Here is a 22,165-nt window from a genome sequence, read left to right on the forward strand (position 1 = left end):
CCCTTCGGTGCGAATTCCATGAACCTCTGGGGCTCTGATTTTAGTATCCTTTATCCTTTCTCTTACCTGCTGTGCAAACCCCATAGCTCAGGGGCAAAAGAGTTTGGAGGGATGAGTGAGGGGGCAAACATATCCTGAGCTGGTTTAGGGAAGAGGGGCTGAGCTGTGCTGCTAGCTGAGCCCAGCACACCTGTTCCCAAAGCCCCAGGTAAGGAAGGGCCAGCCAGGGCTGCTGAATTTCCATCAAAGGTCAGGGATGCCCCCTGGTGGATCTGCACTCCCAATGGAAAAACACAGCTGTTTTTCTCCCTAGCCTTGCAGGATCCATGGGGAAGCCAGCCAAGGAAGGCAGAGGTCATTTCTCTCTCAGCATGGGATGGAAATACAGCTCTCTGGGGGGATAAGAACCTGGGCACTGGCATTCCATTGAGATGGATTCGAATCCCAGCTCTGCCACTTGCCAACTGGGCATTATGGGGCAAGCCGGTTTGCCAGGCCTGAATTTCTCATCCATCAAATGTGTATACTTGAAGTGCCACCCATAGAACTGTTACCGTAATTACCCATAGAACTGTTACGTAATTACCGTAATGTGCTTGTCCGGTGCCTGGGCTGAAGTGCTTGGTAAATCTTTTTCTTTTCTTTTCTTTTTTTAAAACAGCAGTCAGAGTGGCTTGTTTATTTTATTTATTAGAGAAGTTGTAGATTTACAGAAGACTCGTGCATAAAATATAGAGCTCCCATATAACACCCTATTTTTAACACTTTGCATTAGCATGGTACATTTGTTACAATTCACTGAAGGACATTTTTATAATTGTACAATTAATTGTAGCCCATCGTTTAAAGTAGAACAGTTAGTTTTTTTAACTTTGATTTTAGTAACATATGCAACCTAAAAATTTCCCTTTTAACCACATTCAAATATATAACCCAGTGCTGTTAATTTCTACCAATTGAGTATGCTAATCGCTAGAAAGAGAGTGTTCTAGAAAATATCAGCCACTTACTGCATCTTGGCTTCCTCCTCTGTAAACCAGGGAAGATTCTACTTAGTATCTGGGATTGTTGTGCAAATTCAATGAGATGCTAAAACTGAAGACAGTCACACCTCAATTCTCTTTCACACTCAAGGGGTTACTTTTATTTACTCAGTTCCTACCAAGTGAAGGTTTATTTATTCAGCAGATGCCAACCCAGGGCTAGCTGTGTGTGGGTCCGTGCCTGGGGCAGCTGGGATGTCAGCTCCACGAGGGTCTCGTCTCCTTCATAGGTCTGCGGACTTTCTCTTAAAGAGTCACTGAGTAGATATAGGGAGGTTTGGGGGCTATCCAATCTCTCCTGGCCACTCAATTCTGCCAGTGTTGCACGAAAAAGCAGCTCCAGACAATCTGTAAACAAATGAGGGTAACTACCTTCTGGTCGCCTTTCCTGGGGCTTCCAGGGCAAAGCACCCCACACGGGATGGGAAATGCTACCGGGGCAAAGTACCCCACGCCGGACGGCTTACAGCAGCAGAAAAATGTTCTCTCCCAGTTCTGGGGGCCGGAAGGCCCCCGGGGTCAAGGTGTTGGTAGGGCCATGCTCTCCCCAAAGACTCTGGGGACAGCTCCACCCTGTCCATCCTCTGTGCTCCTTGGCTCCCCGAGACATCTCTGCCTGGCTCTCCATGTGACCTTATTGCTTGTCCCCACCTTCACGTGGCCATCTCCCTGTTGTCTATGTCCTTTTTTTTTTTTTTTTTGACATCGGCAGGCTCCAGGATTCGAACTCGGGTCTCTGACTTGGCAGGCGAGAACTCTGCCACTGAGCCACCATGGCCCGCCCCTGTCTGCGTCTTAATTCTCCCCTTCTTACACGTTGTGTTGAGTGAAGGGTGCCTCTACTCCAGTATGATGTCATTTAACTCACCTAATTCCATCCGTAAGGACCCTACTTCCAAATAAGGTCATACTCCGAGCTACTGGCCTTTAGGACTTCAACATGTATTTTTGGGGGGACACAATTCAAACCGTAACATATTCAAATAAAAATTTACTTATGACAGCGAAGTTTGAATTTCATAGAATTTCCCCATGTTGTGATATATTCTTCCTTTGATCCCACCCCCACCCAACCCCATCATTTAAAGATGTAAAAACCATTCCTGTCTCATGCTGGGGGCAGTTTGCTGACCTCTGGTTTGCAGAGGTCACTGGGAGGAGGTGACCACCTGCCTCTGGTTCTTTTGTCTTGCTTGTTTGGCTTTGTGGACCCATTCCAGGTCTCCGTGGATGGAGTATTTGTCACTGAGTTTGTGGGGGTTGAGGACTTTCATTATCAGATGGGGGTTTCCCACTCTAGCCACAGTCCTTATTCTGAGTCCTGATGCGAGGAACCGCGTTGTACGAAATCCCCGTGCGTTTGGCTGTCTGCGCTCTCCGTTCAGCTGCAATTTGAATGTGCGGTTATGGCACATCTGGACAGGACATAGAGGGAGTGACATCATCCGACAGTCATCATTTATTCATTCAACATACTGGCTCCCCCCGTGTGCCAGGCTCCATTCCAGACCCTTGGGACAGACTAGTGAGCTTGACAAGCCAGACTCTTGTCCTCACGTGTTAACTGAGAGCACGGCGGAGAAAAGCAAGAAACATGTAGGTGAAGAGAAAAGCGTTTTTATGAATTGTGCTTAGAGTTGGGGAACAACGTGGGGGACTCTCATTCATTGATGGGCCAGAAACTGGGTCAAGTACTTTTATAGTCATCATCTGATTTAATCCTCACAACCAGCCTATCAGAAGAGATAGTAAGATGATGGGACAGAGGTTCAGAGGGGTCAAGTAAGTTTCCTGGTTTTATAAACTAGAGAAGGAAACTACTAAACACCTAACTATCTTCAGATATAAATACCACACTAATGCTGTGAAGAAACAAAAAGGCCTTTTGTGCCCTGTTAAGGGATTCTTCTGTAGGCAGTAGGGAGCCATTGAATGTCTTATACAGAGAGAGGAGCATCCGTGGTCATATTTTTGGAAAGCTCCCCCTGGTGGCAGTGTTGAGGATGGGCAGTCTGGGGACTCCTTAGGAAGCTCATGGGGGTCATTGAGGAGGGCAGTAACGGTGGATTGTACTAGAGTGGAGGCAGAAGTGACACAGGGTGAGAGATTGGCGAAAGATTCCTGGAGGGAAACCAACAAGATGAGGTCATTGAACAGATGTGAGATAGGGGTGAGGCATAGGGGGAACCCTGGAGGAGGAGCAGGTTGTTTTATTTATTTATTTTTTTTGGTGGGGGCTTGGGGGTCCCAAGTGGGATCTGGAGCCCTGGGCTGGCGGCAGCCACCAGCGTGTGGATTCTGCCCCCAGGGAGCCGGCGGTTGGTGGACGTGATGGACGTGAACACCCAGAAGGGCACGGAGATGAGCATGTCCCAGTTCGTGCGCTACTATGAGACGCCCGAGGCCCAGCGTGAGAAGCTGTACAACGTCATCAGCCTCGAGTTCAGCCACACCAAGCTGGAGCACTTGGTCAAGCGTCCGACTGTGGTAGGCCCCTGGCTGCGGCCCTCTCCCTCCAGCGCCTCCAGCACCTCCAGCTTCCTCTCCTTTCCCCGGCCACCCTGGTTCCTGGCTGTCCTGGGCTGGGCAAAGGGGGCGGCCCCAGGAGCTGGCTGGGAGCAGCCCCTGGGAGTGGGGGTTTTGGTTTGCCGGCTGGTTGGGGGAGGAGGAAGAGCCCCCGGAGGGGGGCAAACCCAGCTCAAGGCCACCCAGAGGCTCCCTGGGGCAAATGGGGATCTTTGTGTCTGCCGGGCAGGGGGAGCCGGGAAGTCTGATGGCGGTCTGGCTTTCAGATAGACCTGGTGGACTGGGTGGACAACATGTGGCCCCAGCACTTGAAGGATAAGCAGACGGAAGCCACCAATGCTATCGCAGAGATGAAGTACCCAAAAGTGAAGAAGTAAGCCTGGTGGGGGCGTTGGCGTTTCTCAGCCCTGGGGAGGCTGGAACGTGGGGGGGGGGGGTGGTTCCTGGGGCCTCAGAGTGCTTCCTTCCTGAACTGCAGGGCTGACTGTGCTGGGGCACCAGGCGTGAGGGTCCTCGGGGTGGGAAGGTTGGCACTTTGCTTCCCTGGAATGCAGAGGCTCCGATTTTGGCTCGGGGGCCGGACTTTCCATCCCCCGTGGTCCTTTGGCCTCCCCGCCAGCTCTCCGGGTGGTGGGAGCGTCCTGCCTGTGCATGTAGGAGTGTCTGTGTGTGCCTCGATCTGCTTGCTCTGTGTGACAGCGTGTCCTGGGAGTGGGCATCTTCAGGGGACCCTGCCCACACTGGCCACTCTGTTTTTGGTGACAGATGGGAAGGGATCTGGTGTCATTTGTTCCTTGGTATTTGGAACCAGGGACTGTCCCACAAGAGTCTTTCCTGGACAGAGTGCTGGGGCCGCTTGCTTACTCGGCAGCCACCCTCCAAGGTACCCTTTAAGAGGGAGGGTGGTGGCGGTGGCTGGGAAGTGGCCTCTTCCCATGGCAAGGATGACCCCATAAGCAGTGAGACCACGCGGCCCTGAGACCGATGCACTCAGGCATCTCCGTCTCTAGGCACCCCCAGAGATGGACATCACTCTGGGGGACCCACTACCTTGGTGTCTCCGAAATGGGAGGAGAGCTTTGGCTGCCCCAGGTGGGCCATTGCTCTGGGCTTCCTCGAAGAGTTGGCTCTGCCAGCCCCGCATCCATTAGCTTCTCTCCATGGGCCCTGCTGCCAGGAGCTCAAAGGCCATGAATGCCTCATTCCCTGGGCCCTTCATTTAGAGCATCTCTGGTGCCAACTCCATGCCAGGCTTCCTGCTGGCCCCAACGCTACCCGAGATTTTGCTTTCAAGCTCTCTTGCTCTTTCTTTAATGACTTCTTAAGGAACTTTTCCTCCCATCAAAGCTGAAGCCTGGAACGCCCTTTCCATCCAGGCTTGTGTCACAGGCAAAGTCCGGGCTGAAGGGAGGCTGGGGGACGGTGGGAGGGTTTTTAATTCCTTTCCAGTCCAGTTCAGTTCAGTCGCAGCAAAACTGACAAAGCCTAGGGGAGGGGAAGTGAGAAGATGAGTAAGACAGAAAGTCCCTGGCCTGTGGTGACGGAGCAGTGTGGCATCAGGGGTAAGGCATCGCTCCCTTCCCAGGCAGAGGAGACATTCCCTGAGAGGGGCACAGCGAGGGGAGGGGTCCGTTTTGGCTGGTGGCATCAGGAAGATTTCCTGCAGGGGACATTCCACCTGGGCTTTAATTGACAGAGAAGATGGGACGGGAAGTGGGGAGAATGAGGTGGGAAAGTGCAAAGAGCATCGAAGGCTCCTGAGCCTGAGGAATGGGTGTAGGGCCCAGAGATTTGTTAGAGGCAGATTACAACTCTCATTCACTCATTCATTCATTCATTCATTCGGTATGTTCTGGGCTTCTAATGGGTGCTGGGAATGGGGAATGCAGTGGAGAGAAAGCCGGAAGAGTCCCTGTCCTCAGAGAATTTATAGTCTGGGGAGACGGATGATAATCCAGTGATCAGAGGAACAGATGGGCCCATGCAGCTCTGAGGGCCACCAGACAGAGGCCACAGGGCCAGGGGAGTTAGACTGGTGGGCTCACCCATCAGGGAGTCAGGGAAGGTGCCCTGAGCTGGGGAGCTGGCAGCTGGGGTGGGAAGAGTTTTCCTGGCTGGCCTTGAACTGAGAACTTGGTGTGTGTGTGGGGGGTGGCAAGAGGGTCTGTGGAAAGAAGGGCCCAGCAGGGCTGGGACAGAATGAATGAGGGGCAGAGGGTGCAGGAGAGGGGAAGGGGGGCAGACCAAACAACTGTCATGCCCAGGTCAGTACTTCTCCTAAGAGCAGGGGGAGCCTGCCCGGGTAGGGTTCAGATTTGATTTCTGCAGATTCTACCTCTGCTGTGTGCTGAATGGACTGCTGGTGGGAAAGGATGGGTAGAAAGGAGTCTACTGTACATCATCTAGATAGATGAAGGAGGTGGTGGGGCAGGGGAGGTGAGACCAGGCAGGCGGGAAATAGATTTGGGAAGGTTTAATAGATAGCATCGTGTGGCATGGATTTCAATTAATGAATGAAATCTCCCCTCCCTGAGCTATCCAGATATTTATGTTATTGAAAGACTCCTGTAAGTAGTAAACTCTGTTAATGCATTTAGAATACTAATTACAAAACTAAGCGTTGGGCTCTTTCTTACAGTTTTCTGGGACCACGTTTCTTTAACACATTTAGCTAGATTGTGTGGCATATAGATTTACAGACCTCACCCGTGGCCGTAGGAACTTGTTATAGGAGATGAAGTCTGTTAGGAGAGAGACCGTCACCTTGGAAATAGTCCATTTGTTCGGCTGGAATGAATGCTGATTTCAGTTAATAAGCAAGGTAAAGCTCCCATGACAGTGAAGTCCCCTGAGACTGCAGAATGGTTCTGTGGAATTTAATTAAAATGACAGTGTTTCTAAGAAACCCCAGTGGTTCCAGGCTGGAGGTGCCGGGAGAGTGAGACAGCTGACAGCCCACCTGAACTGAGCGTTTGTGGTAGGGAAGAGGGAAGTGTTGCAGGCACACAGCTGCCTTCTGTTCTGGCTCCTGGATTTTTGCTGCTTATTTGTGGTGAGGGGTTTGGGGATTATCGTGGTTTGGGGTTGAGAGATTTTTAAGGTAAGGAGTGGTGACAGGTTGGGAGGGCCGTGGCAACTTGTGGGAAACTAAAGATTTGCAGAGAGCGCAGTCGTGTTGTGGGTATGTATTGCTGCGTTTGCTGAGTGCCTGTTATGTGCAAGGCTTTTCTGAGTCCTGTGAACAAAGCAATGGCTGTGTTCTCATGGAGGGAAGAGAGATGCAGGCAAACAAGGGAACAACAATAGGTTAGGAGGTGACGGTTCCCACGAAGAAACATACAGCGAGGTGAGGGTGAGTGAACTTGCACTGTACTGTTCACTCCTCCCGTAGCTTCCCCTCTGTCTCTACCCTGCAGGAATGTTTTGGCCGTACAGAGTTATTTTTCTCGGAAAATTCCTTGTAATTGTATAAATAGTGATGGTTATTGGGGAGTATCCCTGTATTGGGTGTTTATTGCTGCGTAACAAATTAGCCCCCAAATCTCATGTTTAAAACAACAGACAATTATCTCAGCGACTTAGCTGGGTTGTCCTGGCTTAGGGTCAAGACCCTGGCAGCCTAGGCTAGGGCCGGCTGAAGGCTTGTTTGGGGCTGGAGAATCCACTTCCAAAGTGTCTCCATGGCTGTTGGCAGGAGGCCTCAGTCCCTGCTGGCTGCTTGAGTGTTCTCACAGCATGGTGACTGGTTCTCCAGAGCTGGTGGGTCACAGCCCATAGTGACTTTTGTGACCTAGTTTTGGGAGTCACATACTGTTACTTCCTCCATAATCTATTCATTAAAAGTGAGTCCCTAAGTCCAGCCCTTATTCAAAAGGAAGGAATTAAGTTCCACCCTTGATGGGAGAGTATCAGAGAATTTGTGGATATGTACATTTTTAAATGTTTTTTAGTTGTTAAATATAACATATATACAAACAAAATAAAGAAAAAAAGTAATGATTTTCACGGTACACTTCAACAAGTAGTTACTGAACAGATTTCAGAGTTTGTTATGGGTTGCCATTCTACTATTTCAGATTTTTCCTTCTAGCTGCTCTAAGATACTGGAGACTAAAAGAAATATTAATGTACTGATTCAGCACTCATGCTCATTTTTTAAACCCGATCTTCTCTGTATAACTCCACCATCTCCTTTGATCTTTCTCCCACTCTTTAGGGGTATTTGGGCTCTGCCCATTCTAACTTTTTCATGTTGAAAGGGGCTGACGATAATATGAGATAGGGGGATGGAACTAGCTGATGCTCTGGAGAGGCTGGCCTCTCTGCATTTCAGGACTTATCTGGTCCAGGGACCCATCCAGAGGTTGCAGGTTACCCTAGTTCATGGAAATTTTGTAGAATCTTATATAATGCCCTAGATGTTCTTTAGGATTGGCAGGAATGGTTTTGTTTGGGGGTTGGCAAGTTATGATAGGTAGCAATGTCTAACTGAAGCTTCCGGAAGAGTGACCTCCAGAGTAGCCTCTCGACTCTATTTGAACTCGCTCAACCACTGATACCTTATTTGTTACACTTCTTTTTTCCCTTTTGTTGATCCCACCATGCCAGGGCCAGGCTCATCCCTGGGAGTCATCTCCCACGCCACCAGGGAGACTTTCACCCATGGATGTCATGTCTGTGGATGTATTTTAAAGCCTCCACAGTCCCCCAGGTCTATGACATGGGCATACTTTTTTCACTTAGGACTGTAGGGTATTTTTAAGCATTCCAGAAAGGAATTTGCGAGTCTCCTCCTTTCCTTGTCTACTCCCTCAGCATTCAGTCTTGCAGAGTCAAATTCTGTGGGTGTGATGAAATTATACTGTAGGCTCTAAGAAGTGAAAGAACCAGAATCCCAGGAAAAAGCCACTCCAATTACAGCATGTGTTTGACCCCCAGATAGTTGAGAATCGGCTGCATGTTTCTCCTCATGTACTTTCTAGGAGTGGTGGGAAGAACTGGGGAACACTTCTTGGATGAGAAGCCTAAAAACAGTTCTGATGAAAATGGGTACAAGTTTCAGGCATGGCCTGTGCCCTCTCTGATGGCCACGGCAAGTCTCAGAGACTCATCTTTCCTTTCTTCAAAGTGGGCATTCTGTCGTTCATGCCCTGCCTCCCTCACCTGGCTCGTGGGGAAGCGGATCCTACGGTGGATAATGAAAATTGTAGTCCATGTGGGAGACAAGATGTTCATGCCTTGTGGCTTCCTGCAGAGAGAGAGACAGGGGTCGAGCTGCGGTGGGAATTCTGGCATCTTCTACCTTTAATTCTACTCTCCACATTTGCATAGAACTTTTCTCCTGGCAGCTCACTTTTGCAATTTTTAAAATTTTTTTTTGCATGGGCCGGCACCGGAAATCGAACCGGGTCTCCGGAATGGCAGAGGCAAGATTTCTGCTACTGAGCCACCAATACACTGCTCTCATTTTTACCTTTTAACTCTGGAAGTTTTCTGAGCAACCATGTTTGCTGATAGGCATAAATTATCATGCTTGTGTAAAACATCAAACTGTATATATATGCTTGTATATATATATCCAGACTGGCTGTCGAGGGCACACTGGACTAAGCCATGTATCCCAGGGTTCTAGATTCCTGGATATTCCTCTCCACCTCAGTGCCTCTTTAAAAGAGAAACAAATAAAGCCAGCATCTTCTGTGCTGTCATATATGGACTCAGATGCTGTCTTAGACACTTGGCATGCTGTATCTCAGCAGTACTGGGAGGCAGGTGTTGTTACTATTGCCCTTACACAGATGGAAACAGGTTCACAGTGGTTCACTTCACTGCAGAGCTTGGTAGCATTTAGGGAAGACTGGAGATGCAGCTTCAAAAATTCAAAAAAAAAATTTTTTTTTAATGGTGTTGGCTAAACCGAGTACACCAGGGGCTTGGTTTGGCCCAGGAAGCCATCAGTTAGAGACCCCTGGCTAGTTCAACAGGTGGGGAAGCTGAGTTCCAGAAAGGGGCAGGATGTGGCCCAATACCACATCCCTGATTAGAGCAAATACAGGGGTCATTGCTGGGAACTACACTTACAGAGACGAATGAGAGATGGTCCCTGCATCAAGGAGATGAGGCATTTGCATCAAAAAAGTAATACTCCCATGTAGACAGCCTGGTTTGGCTGACAGCCTTCTTATCTCTTAGTTCATTTAACCCCACATTTGTCTTGTGAGAGGAGTGAAGCCCTTGCTCAAGGACAATCACTTGTGGTCAAATCCAAGATTTGGGTTTATTCAGAATTATTTTTTTCTTATTAAATAGGCAAAACATACCCATGGGGGAGGGCAGGCCATTGGGGAGGTACTAGTGGGTGGGCCCTCCCGTAAATGACACCAGAAAGCACCTCCCAGGCCTAGGGCGTCCTTTCTCCTTGAAATGGCTTCAAGGATCACATCCATAGAATGGGGAATTAGGATTGTTTTAAGGGTGAATGCGGTCATGCATGTAAACAGCTATTATTAGGCCTTAATAATTATAGCCTACTAATATTGCTACAGCTCCAGTGGATGGAGTTTGCCCTAAGAATCGAGAAGCTTTCTAGTCCCCCCAGAGGCTATAAGGCCATCTCCTGCCCCCTTGTGGTTTGGGGGAAGGGTGTGGGGACACAGAGGGAGGAGGGCCAAGGGCCGTGGCCCTGGTTTGCATGCCTGGAGGGGAAAAGTGGGCCTTCTCCTTAGATCTGGATCACCTCCTGCCCCCGGAAGTGGAGTGGTTGAGGTCTGGCAGCTTCCTCCAGGTTCTCCTTAGAGCTGGGATTTTCCTGGCAGACCCCAGGAGAAGGGCTGATGCTCAAACAGGCTGCTGGGTTTCAGATCCCAGGTCCACCACTAAGTTAGTGACCAGGGTGAGTAACTGAACCTCTGAACCTCTGCTGACTCATCTGTGAAATGGGGACATTGTTGAGAATATTAAAGTATCCTAGCACCAGGTACTATAAATCCCCACGATAATGCTATGAAGGAGGGTTATACACCTAACAGAAGGGCGTCTAGAGTAAGGGACAGCAGAAGAGCAACTTGAATGGACGAGGAAACGATTCAAAGAGGGGAAGTGAGTTGCCCAAGGTCAAAGAGCTAGACAGAGGAGGGCGTGAGCCTATGCTGGGACCTGACACTCCCCCTACCCCTAGCGCTGGTTCTTTCCCAGGCCGTGCTCAGGTGAGCTCCGGAGGCTCCGGCACATTTAAGAAGGTGGGGTAGGGAGACTGCGAGGTGGTCACGCTGGGCAGCTTCCACGCTCCTGGGAAACGGGGGGGCACCAGGATCCACGACCGATCGCCCACCCGAAGGACGGAGAGGCTCCCCTTGGATCACCACGCGACCGGGGCGAGGGGGTGACCCGGGGCGGCGGCGGTGGCGTCCCCTGGCGCTGGCGGGGCGCGCTTCCCTGTCGCCACCGCGGTCTCCCTCCGCCTCCCTGGCGGCCGCCGCGCCGCGCGGGTGTTCAGTTTCAGCGCGGGGATGAGCGCAGGCTGCGCCCCGATCCCCGAGAAAGGAAGGAAGCGAGCGAGGGCTCCGCCGTCCTCTGCCGGGGCCTGGCCGCGCGCGGAAGGGCTCGGCTCGGGTCGCCGCTGGGCCCCGGCACGCGTCGAGCCGCCGCCGAAGGGGCCGCCCGGGAGCTGCGCCGCCTAGGGTAACCGCGGGCGCGCCGGGCGGGGCCGGGCGGGGTCCCTGCTGTGCGCGGCCCGGGGCTGCCCGTGCGCCCCGCGCCTTTGTGGTGAGCCGGAGCGGGGTGTGGTGGCCTCCCGCCGGCGCGGCGTCGCGGAGCAGCCCTTTGTGTCTCCCGGGGTGTGTGTAAGTGTGTGTGTGTGTGTGTGTGCGCGCGCGCGCGCGTGCCGCCGCCTCTGGCCCTGGCACCCGGTGCGCCGGGCCAGGGGCCCCCTCCCCCACCCCACCCCGCCAGACCTTTGCCCGAGGGGACGCGGCTGGGGGAGTTTCGCTAAGTTGCAGGGGAAAGGGCGGGTTGGAGCCGCCCCGCCTCCCCAGACTACAGGCTGCGCCCCAAAGTTGGAGCTGCAGGTGCAGTGCCCCCTCCCACGCCCCTCCTCGGCCTGCCGGGGCTTCGGGCGTGGAAACGTCCCCAAGTGTTTAGCTCGGGGGCGCCCGGTTTCCACCACCCAACTTGGAGGGTGCCCTCCTATACCAAGCCGCCTGGGCCCGTAGGTGGGTGGCCTTGGGAGGGGGCGCGGCCTCGCGGGCCGGGGGCCGCAGAGGCGGAAGCGGGAGCCGGGCTGGAGGGCAGGCGGCGCGGAGAGCTTAGCCGCCGTGGCACCGCGCCGGGGTGCCCATGTGACTGCGGTGTGCTTTGGAAGAGGAAGCTGTAGAGGTCAGTGCAAAGGCGTCACGCCAGAGCGCGCGGGCGAGGGTGAGACCCGGAGTGAGCGCCTGGCGGTGGCGGCGGCGACCACAGGGGCCCGGACAAAGCCGTCCTGTCACAGCCACCCTGACCATCCCAGTGCCTGTCATCGCCCCACGGGAGAGGCAGCCCCGAGGCCTGGCGGTGGCCAGGACGAAAGGGACAGTGGGAGGCAGGGCGCCTCCGGGAGAGGCGGGTCTGGAAGTGGCGCCCCCAGCCCCGAGGGGCCTCGGTGGAGGCTGGGGGGTCCCGGAAGACAGATCACAGAGAGGACAGATCGGACGCAGGCACAACTTGGAGAACTTTCCGTGGAAGCCCGGCCTGCAGCTCGGAGGGATTTCCGTTTTCCACACGTGCTGGGGAGGTTGGGGCGGGGAGCTTTTTCGCCAGGCAGGCCTGAGAGCCGACCCCTAGAGCCGGGTCCCTCTGTTTCCGCTGAGCTCTGGGTACCTGGGTGGGTCCCCAGCTGCAGCCCGAAGGAAGCACGTTCTCCTTGCTCCGCCCCCCACACACTTAAATTGTTTTCCCTTTGGCTGCGTTCTGCCGCGGCCTGGAGGGGGTAGAAACCAATGTTAGGTGGAAAATGAGAGAAAAAAAGGAAAACGGAGGAGGAGGTGATTTTAGGAAAATGAGGACTAATATTTTGAAGAGGTGCTTAGAAGTGGCCTGAGTGGTCGATGGGGTGGGGTGGGCTAGGGCCCAGCATTCCGCTCCGCCCCCCATTCCTTGGGGGAAGAGGTCCGGCCAGGCCTGGCGAGCCTGCGGGCGAGGGTGTGGAGCCGCCGTGAGTGTCGGGACTTTAAACGCCGAGCCCCGCAGCCCGCGCGGGTCGCCGTGACAGCGCTGCGCTGTCCTGGGTTTCGACTACACCCCTCCTATGGGGTTGCTAGGCAGCGGGGCTCTGATGTGCGGGCAGGCTTTCTGATTTGTCAGCCTCCCGCAGACACATGGTTAAGGTTCCTTCCAGCCTATCCGGTGGAGGGACGCGGGGCACGCCGCCCGCATACTGCCGAGCCCGAGCCCCGGGTGCACCTGAATGTGAGGTGCCAGAGGCAGCTCAGGGGAGGGGACACCTGGAACCCTCCCGCCTCCTGACCCGCTCTGGCCCACGCCCCCCATTATCTCCACTGGGGCTTGCTGCTGGCTCCTCCCTGGCCGTCCCCGCCCCGGTCCTCCCCTCTTCCCCAAACCATGGAAAAGCAGCAGGGGAAAAGAGGTCAGTGGGGTAAGCATGTGTGTGCGTGCCTCCGGACGACCCTGTATACGTGGGCAGGAGGTGGTGGGGTGGCTGCCCGGTCCATGCCACCGGTGGCTCGTGGGGGAGTGGGAAGGGGGGGCCCTGGCACCGTTGTCTGCCAGGCCTGGACTTGGAAGCCTGCCCTGTCCCCCCCTCCTCCTAAGCTCTGCCCACCCCTAGGAGGGTATAGCAGCTCTAGGGAGGAGGGCGGGGACTGGCGGGTTCTGCCAGGAAGGGTGGGCTATCTAGCTTTAGTGGAGCATAGAAGGGAGGCCGGCGCTGCCCCTCGTGAGTGCACTCCCTCCTCCTGTGGCTGCCCAGTCCTTCCCTCCACCCCGCCTCTCCTCCCTCCCTCCTGCCTGTCCAACACCCCCAGGGTCTCCTCTTAAGAAATAATTTGTACAGCACCCTGTACACCCATTGAAAGTCTACAGTTCAGTGGGTTTTTAGTATGTTCACAGAGTTGTACAGCCATCACCACAATCAATTTTAGGACATTTTCATTCCCCCCTAAAAGAAACCCATGCTCATTAGCAGTCATTCCCTATTTCCTCCAAACCTCTCATCCCCTGGCACCCACTAATCTGCTTTGTGTCTCTGTAGGCTTGCCTATTTAGGGCATGTCATGTAAATGGAATTGTATATTTTATGGTCTTTTGTGGCTGGTATCCCTTTACTTTTTAACTGCATCGGTCCCTGGGCAGTCAGCTGCAGTTTGTATGCTATTGCATTTGACCTGGGCTTACTCCATTAAGTGTGCCAGGTCCTGCATTTGTCTCGATGGCTCACCTAGCTCAGGCTGGACCACCAGTGGGCTCTCTGTAAATGTTTGTTGAATGGATGAAGAAATGAATGGGGGACGGGTGTCTCTGGTAATTGGCAAGCTGTGCAGGTGGCTTACACCTGCACGGGCCCAGCTACCGCAAAGGGGGTGGCGGAAGTGCAGGTAGCAGGGCTGTAAGGAACAGAAAGGAAGCCTCTTAACTTGGGTGGGGGTGGGGTGGGGCAAGGAGGGTGCTGAGTGGCTTGTGGGTTGTCAGCTTCCCCAGTAACCTGAAAACAAAAATGCCACCCCCAGCCCCTGGGACAGGTGGCCAGTGCTTGAGATGTGTCACCTGATCACAGGGGCTTCCCTCGTGGGGAACTCCGATTTGATTTGGATTAAAAAAGAAAAATTCCCCAGCATCAGTATTTGTCAAAGGGCATCAATCAGGCTGTTAGCTCCCCTCCTGTGATTCAGTCATTGGATGTTTTTTTTCCTGCCCTCCCTGGTTTTGTGCTGTAGGTACTGTCTGATGAGCGTGAAAGGCTGTTTCACGGACTTCCACATCGACTTTGGGGGCACTTCTGTTTGGTACCATGTTTTCCGTGGTGGCAAGGTGAGTTTGATGAGTCTTTTCAACCTTCTGTTCTTCTTTGGGTGTTTGTGCATAGAGGGACCCCTTCCCCCTTCCCCTATCTTCCATCCCAGTCCCAAGTCTATAGTACTTTAGTACTTTTCAGGTGTAAGTGGTCCCCTGGGGCCACCTCCTGGCTGTCTGTCCATTCCTGGAGGGAAAGATTGTGCATCAAGTCTGCTTACACATTCACACCAGTCTGCCCAGTGCAACATTCTTCTAATAGGCCAGGTTTGAACACCTGCTTTGGCTCCCGAGAACCTCCAGCATGATAGTCCCCCTGGCTGTCATCTCCGCTCCAGCAGTGGGGCCTTTTAACTTAAATCTCTTTTTGCCAGTACCCCCTGCCTCCAAGAACATTTTCCATTTGGGATTCTTAAGCCCAAGAGAGCAGATGGGGTGTGTGTTCAGGGTGATTCTGCTGTGTCTGCTTTGGGGTGCCTTGTGCACCTGGTGACGGAGCTGTCTCCTCAGGGATGTGTGGGCTTCCCGAGAATAGGACAGTGCCGCCCTGCTCGTCTGGGGCAGCATGTGTATGTGTTTTAACTGAATGTGTCGGAAGAAAATTCTGGGAGGAAGTCATCCCACTTGATTCCAGATGTTTTTCCTTCTTCTCCTAAGTGAGCCCAGGCTGGGTTTATTTATTGGGCCATTTTATCATACAACTTATGAAATACCTCTTCCTCTCCTTCCCCCACCTCTCCCACAAGCCCATGGCTCAGGACAAAGAATGTTCCACTTGGTTCAGGAAGTATTCCCTCCCTGGTATTTCAGCTGTAATGAAGATTCCTAAAAGTCAGGCTCGGGGAGTCCCAGCAGGGCTGGCATGGCGCTCTCTGCTCCATGCCCCCAGCGACTCTTAGGGACACGTCTTGGAGGGGGTTCCAGAGGCAGGGATGTTGCCTGGCCATCTTGCCCCCCTGCCAGGCAGGCGGGGCCACTTCCCTGGGCTGAAGCAAGGCCTGGAGAAAATCCGAGGTGTCGGCCTGGGGCTTCAGCTGACTGCCTTTGTTTCTTCCCAAGATCTTTTGGCTGATTCCTCCAACCCTGCACAACTTGGCCCTGTACGAGGAGTGGGTGCTGTCAGGCAAGCAGAGTGACATCTTTCTGGGAGACCGCGTGGAACGATGCCAAAGAATTGAGCTGAAGCAGGGCTACACATTTTTCATCCCTTCCGGTAGGTTCCAGCGGGGCCCGGGCCCAGATCTCACGCTGCCACTGGAGCCTTCTCCTGCGGTCAGGGATTTTAGGCTGATGGATGGGGCTTCTCTGGGCCTCGGGGTTGGACTGGTCATTGGCGGCCCTGAGGGGAGCAGGGCTCAGGCTGCAGAGAAAAGCATATCGCCTTGCCCCTAATTTGAATCTCCTTACCTAGGGGGTGTCTAGGCTTCTCTCCTTCTCCCCTCAGTTTCCTTTACAAAAAGCCTTGAGCCCTTCCACAGGGAAAGTTTGAATGTCTTCACCAGGACTCCCCTGAGGGAGATTTCTGGTGAGGATGACAGAGGCCCTGCTTAAAGGGGTGTAGGTTTGTCCTGAGGGCTCAGGAGACAGCCTCTGGGGAAGAGCAGGCCTCAGGGGCTGGGAGCCCCAAGAGGCTCTCGAGAAGCGCTTGGTGGGCGGAGGGCCTGTGGGTCCGGGAAGCGCCCAGAGTGACAGTCTCCTTCCTGCAGAATAAGGTGAAATGTAACTGGAATCATTTTCAGCTCCTGCACTTTGGGACCCCAGACCCCCCACCCAATTAGCTTCCCGAGTACATCAGACTGTCCTGGATCTAGACTGCCTTGGTTCAAGTTCTGGTTCTCTTGCTTAGAGTTCTGATTTCAGGATAGTGACTTAGTTTCTCTGTGCCTCAGTGTTCTTATCTGCAAAATGGGTGGGGGACTTTGCAGGATCTTTTTGGGGACTGTGTGAGCTAAGGCCTACTTGCCTACAGATTTTAGGAGATGACTGAGGGCTTTTGACTCCTTACAAGCTGAGTTAATAGTGGATGTGGCTAGTGACCCAGGAGTCAGGAGTGTGGTCTTGGGATGCATTAACAGAAGCCTTTTACCCATGCTGGGGAGGTGATGGTCCCAATAGAGGTGGTCAGGCCACATGCAGAAGAGGGTTGTGTTCTTTTGGGTCTTTGTACTTTAGAAGGGAACCTTGATCTGAAGAGAAGGGTCTGAAAACCATATCAGAGGAGATGAGTTTGAAGGAGGACTTGGGAGTTATTTCACATGAGGAAGTGAAGTCAGCCAGGTGAAGGATTGTCTCCTGAAGGAAGTGGTTTTGGAATGACTGCTGTGGTAGATAGTGAGCTCCCCATCACTGGAGGTATACAAGTGGAGTCTAGATACGGATGTATCAAGGAGCCTGCAGAAAGACTACCAATGGGTGGAAGCATGGACTAAAGGATAAGACTATCTTTCAAGGCCCCCAAGATCCATCGGATGGAGAAGCTGGTCACACATAGGTTTCTGAGTCAGGCTGGAATCTGGCCTCGGGCCTGGACATCAAGCCCCATTGCGTGGAAGGGAGTGGGTCATGGTTGAGGTAGCAATTCCTGCTTGGAGTTGGGAACAGCACATCTGGGCTTTTCTATAGAGTTGGGCAGAGGTGGAGAAATCTCTGTTAGGAAAATGTAGGATTTGGAGGTGGTGGAAGTTTAGTGGGATGATTTTGTTATCATGGCCCCACGTTGGTTGTCAGCCTGCTTGGGCTCCGGGCAGGGAGGGACCCCTGGGGATGGAACAATAGTGTTTGCTGGGTACTGTCCACAGTAGACACCATGGCTGATGGGGTCAAGGGGAGCGGGAAGGAGGCGGCTTCCTCCTAAGGTGTGTTAATGTTAAAGCCCTGCTGAGGTTGCCGGGCGATTGTCCCAGGTGAATTCAAAGGAACTCTGGAATGTTCTTGGTCTTCCTGCTGAGGATCTTGGGACCTTGAGTTGGTGTCTTCTCAACCTCAGCCACAATGGGGGTGGTGGGGCTGACCTGACCATCCTGACACCGACTGCCTTTCACTTCCTCTCTCAGCTTTATGCAGAACTCAGGGTGGCTGAGTGTGTCCCTCCGGTCTGGGAGGGAGGTGTTAGTTTTGCTAATTTCATCAAGTTGGAGAAGATGCGATGCCACATCTAAGCCGTGGTAGGGGGGACTGTCCGTTGAAAGAAGGACGAGGAGAAGTGGTTTGAATTGCCACAGTCAGAAGTTGGGTTGACCCCAGCAAAGGCTTCTGACCTTGAGGGTCTTGAGTAAGGATTTTGAGGATTTTTCCTAGATTTTGGTGAAGTAGAAAAGAGGACAGTTGAAATTTGTCACCTTCTTAGAGACAGGCAGGAAATGAACTAAGTGTTCAGTGTTTCCCAGATTTTGAGTTCATGCATCAACCAAATTTAAAAAAAGAGGTGGAAACAGATGCAAGAGTCACCATTTATAATTTTGCTAAGAATGGGCATTAGTTAAAAGCAAAACAACAGCAAAACCGTCATTTTCCACTACTGGCGTTTTCTGAAAGAAAGAGTATTTGACACTAAAAATGTGGCAAGTACGTAATTTCATCACATAGGGCAGTACTTGAAATTGGTTAGTTTTGCTTTTATGAAAATCTCCACTATCTTTATTTTTTTCATTCTTTTGCCAACCAGTGAAAGCTGTTAAGGTCTGGAGATTTGGAGTCGTTGAGCTAGATGTGCATCTCGGTTCCCAGGGAGCCCTGGGGTTCTGTCCACTGATGCTCTCTGAGCCTCACCTGGGATTTGCTGGAATTGGGTGGAGAGAACCTTGGGGAATCCTGGAAAGATTTGAAGCCCTCAAAATGGGAGTTTTTCTGTACTGAAAACGAAGCTTCTAATTCTGTCATTTCCCACCTCTGATCTGGGTTCTTATCGCTTTGATGGACCCTCCTTCTAAGGACACATCTCTTCCTGCCTCATGCTGGTCTCCAGTCCTCCATCTGCATTCAGTGTGTCTTTGGCTCTCTTACAAGCCCATAAGATGTGAGAAAAAGATTTTAAATGCCACAATATTTTTGCCAGTTGCAGTTTACCTTTTTTCTTCCTGTGTATGAGGGTGAAAGGGGTTGGTACTGGTGGAGTTTCAGTGGTGGTGGTTCTTCAGGCCTTGTTCCTGGGTAATCTAGGGGTGCTGCCTGGAGGAGGAAGACTGATGAAAGCCACCAAGTAGTCGGGTGGCCCAGACCAAGGGGCTTGGATATGTCCTGGTGAGCTGACCAGCCTTCGATGAGTAGAGGAGGTAGGGAAACACAGAGGCCTTCCTGGCCACTCAGCCAGGGTTGAGAGCATCAAGACTAGAGCCAGCAGTGGCTGGGGAGTCACCAAGGCTCAGCCTGATCATTGGGAATCAGTAAAGCTGCAGATGGAACTTGTCCCCAGGGGATGGTAATTCTGAGGCATTAGGTATTGGGATGAACCTGGGATGTCCCTTTCTTCCACCTGACCTGACCCACGGTGACATCGTGTGGTTGTGGCCTCCCCCTCCAGCTGTGCCAGCCCAGGTGTGCTACAGTCAGTTGTAGTATTAACTCACATTGCTGAGCAATGACCCTTTCACGCACAATACTTACCTTTCTTGCAAGCATGTAAGAAAAAACTTATTACCCAGGTGTATGGGTGTGGTTCTGTGGTAGAATGCTCGCCTTCCTTGTAGGAGACCCGGGTTCGATTCCCAGATCATGCACCCAAAAACAAACAAGCAAACGAAACTTATTACCCCTTCCTTTTTTTTTTTTTTTTTTTTTTTTTACTTTTTAAATAAAGACGATATCAAGGTCACTCACATGGTTAATAGGTGACAGGGTCTGGTGAGAACTCAGGTGTGTCCGTTTCAAAGCCCACCTTCCTAAGTCCTGCCCACCTGGCCCCCTGCTAACTTGGGAGTCAGGAGAACTGGGGTCTGGTCCCCGTTCTCAGCTCTGTGACCTTGGCAGAGTTATTTGCTCATGTCACAAACTCTCCTGAAGGGCCCACTTGGAACCATGTGGTGTGGGAGGCACTGGGAGACATGAGGCAGGTTCTGTCCATCCTGCATGCATGTCCAGCCAGGGTGGCAGAGCCCGGTGGAGGGCTTTAGCTGTGCCGGGAAGCATGCTGGGATCAGGGCCTTAAGTTGCCCTGAAAGTATATTTCCCATCCTTGCCTTGTCAAAAGACCCACCCATGATGTGACTTGGGCCTCAGATGCTCCATCTGTAAAATGGGTATAAGCAGGGTAGGGGGGTGATGGCAGGGGAGTGGGCTGGGCCCGATACAGAAGTGATGGGACAGTTCACGGGGCAATAGCTATGCGGCTCCAGACAATTAGGGTCAGGTGGGAATGAGCCTGAAAATCTGAATTTGAGGTGTCAGCAGAGCCGTGGTCCTCCTGAAGTTTCTAGGGGACGATCCTTCATGGACCGCTTGCAGCTTCTGGTGGTTGCTGGTCATCCTTGGTGCTCCTTGGCTTGTGGACATGTCACTCCAGGTTCTGCCTTCCTTACCCTGTGGCCACCTGCTCTCTGTGTGTCTCTGTCTGAATCGCCCTCTCCTTTCTTGTATAAGGACACATGTCATTGGATTTAGGGCCTGCCCTAGCCTCTAGGCCAGTTTGACTTTTTCTTAACTAATTGTATCTGCAAAGACCCTATTTCAACATAAGGTCACATCCTGAGGTTCTGGGGAGATGTGAATTTTGGGGCAGCCCAGTACAGTTCGGGCCAGGCGGGAATGGGGTCCCGAGTGCTTGAGCTTCTCAAGAAAAGGAAAGAAAGCAGCTCGGATTGTTACATGGAATCTCCCAATGTTTAGAACACAGTGTATCGTGGGTCTGAGGCAGCCTGTGGCCTGCCAGTTTGTGGCATGGGGTATTGGCTGGAGGCCCTGGAGAGGAGAGGCCACACATGGTCCACTCTGGCAACTGCAGTGGTCACCCTGGGGCTTGACCCCGAATAGGGAGCTTGTAGATGCTTGTGGGGTAGCCGGGACTGGGCCGGATCTCAGGCGAGCCTGTCGGAGGGGCCCCCAATTTCTGGGACCTGCAGCAGCCACCAGGGTAGAGGCAGGTGTGGGGGCAGGGCCGCTGGATTCTGAGTCCCAAGCTTCCGGGTTATAGACTAGTTTTCTCTGGCCCCCACTGTCCTTCTCCTCCAGCATACGCCCCATTAGGAGAGTCACTGCTTTCCTTCCACTACCGCACCTGTCCCTCGTCCCATGGCCTGAATGTCCCCTGTTTATTGTCTCCACGTGGTTGCTGACTCTGGGCTGGAAGCAGGAGGCAGAGGCTGGCCTGGGGACACCTGCTTTCTCACACTTGTGGTGTCTGGAGTGAGATGCCACCTGGAGGGCAGCTCAGGGACTCTGGATGCTTCTCCCTCCTCCCGGGCTTAAGTGACGGAGCAGATGCGAGGAGGGCTGGGGGTGCGGGGGGTTTCGGCAGCGATTCCTTCACCTGTGGTGAGGGGGTTGCTTGGACAGCCTGCCCCACCTGAGAGGCCCTGGCCTGGGAAGGAGAATGAGGGGAAGCTTCCAGAATCCCATGAATGTTTGTGAAGGCACATTCCCTAGCCCCTCCCTTTAACAGCTACTCTCCCCTGGTCTCCTCCTTGCTCACGCCTTAGGGTACCAGGTGGTTAAGTCAGGTGCACCTGTGTTTCGAGTGCCAACCAATGTGCAGGGCAGAGGCACCTGCTCAGGACTGTGGATTTCCAGGCACACTGTGCTTCCTGCCCTTCAGATCAAGAGATGGCCACGGCGGTCAATGCAATGGCGTCAACGAGTCCTTGGAGGGAGTGGTCGTCCTCGTTTTTCCCCAGGGACATATGGAGACCAGGAGAAGGGGCAGTCAGGTGTCTGGGGTCACGTGGGGAACTGGCGCTAGGGCAAGTTCTGAACACAGGCCCCTGGGTAGGTTGGCAGGTGGGGCAGGAGGGCAGCGGGCCCAGGAGTCCTTGCTCCCTTGAGGCTGTTCATCCTCCACACTCAGCCGCCTGCACCCAGGCTTCTAGGACCCAGGCTTGGCAAGGGTCTGTGGCTGGTGGTTTTTCCAGAGGCGCGCAGGTCTGCTCTGAGGAAACCTGACGATGTAGTCGTGAGCGAAATCACCCTGTGTGCAGCCGAGGCAGAGGGAGCTGGAGCAGATGTGGAGACCTGGAATCTTGACAGGAAAGGCAGCAACCAGCAGATGAGGTGAAGGTGATGGGAAAAGAGGGCGCAGGTCACCGAGAGCAGGTTGTGGTGACGACTTGGCCAGTTGAGCCGAGGCATGGGAGCTCCATGCAGCAGGAGGCTCCAAAGCCCTGTTTTCCTGAGTCCCAGCCACATCGGGTTCTTGGCCAGTAATCCTCCTCTGCCTGCCCTGAGGCCCACCTACTGTCTTTCACTGCTGCTCCCAGTAGGGGCTGCCTGGTGGCCACATACCTGGTGCTGTCCCTGGAAGCCAGCAGATCCTGCAGCCTCTCCCTCTCTTTCCACGAGGCAGCTTTGTGCCCAGGCAGCCACTGCTGCCCGAGACACAAGACCACATGCTTTGGCCTCGTGGGCCACCAAGGCTTGAGGACTGAGCTCTCTGTAATTTTCCTCCGAGC

General features: G+C 53.2%; 1 protein-coding gene across 16 annotated transcripts in view; it reads left to right on the plus strand.

The window, feature by feature from the left end:
• Positions 1–22,165, plus strand: part of KDM2B (lysine demethylase 2B) — a 121,652-nt gene that overhangs the window by 25,425 nt on the left and 74,062 nt on the right. For 13 of the 16 annotated variants that reach the window (XM_077159785.1, XM_077159777.1, XM_077159778.1 and 10 more), the window contains 4 exons: positions 3,352–3,530; positions 3,836–3,942; positions 14,495–14,588; positions 15,630–15,783. In XM_077159785.1, the coding sequence (XP_077015900.1) occupies positions 3,352–3,530; positions 3,836–3,942; positions 14,495–14,588; positions 15,630–15,783 (534 nt within the window). Of the gene's footprint in view, positions 1–3,351; positions 3,531–3,798; positions 3,943–11,201; positions 11,250–11,315; positions 11,405–14,494; positions 14,589–15,629; positions 15,784–22,165 lie in introns of those variants that run through there. The other 3 variants (XM_077159790.1, XM_077159791.1, XM_077159792.1) reach the window with 3 other exon arrangements.

Source organism: Tamandua tetradactyla, chromosome 5 (genome assembly GCF_023851605.1).
Source record: "Tamandua tetradactyla isolate mTamTet1 chromosome 5, mTamTet1.pri, whole genome shotgun sequence".
Taxonomy (NCBI): Eukaryota; Metazoa; Chordata; class Mammalia; order Pilosa; family Myrmecophagidae; genus Tamandua; species Tamandua tetradactyla.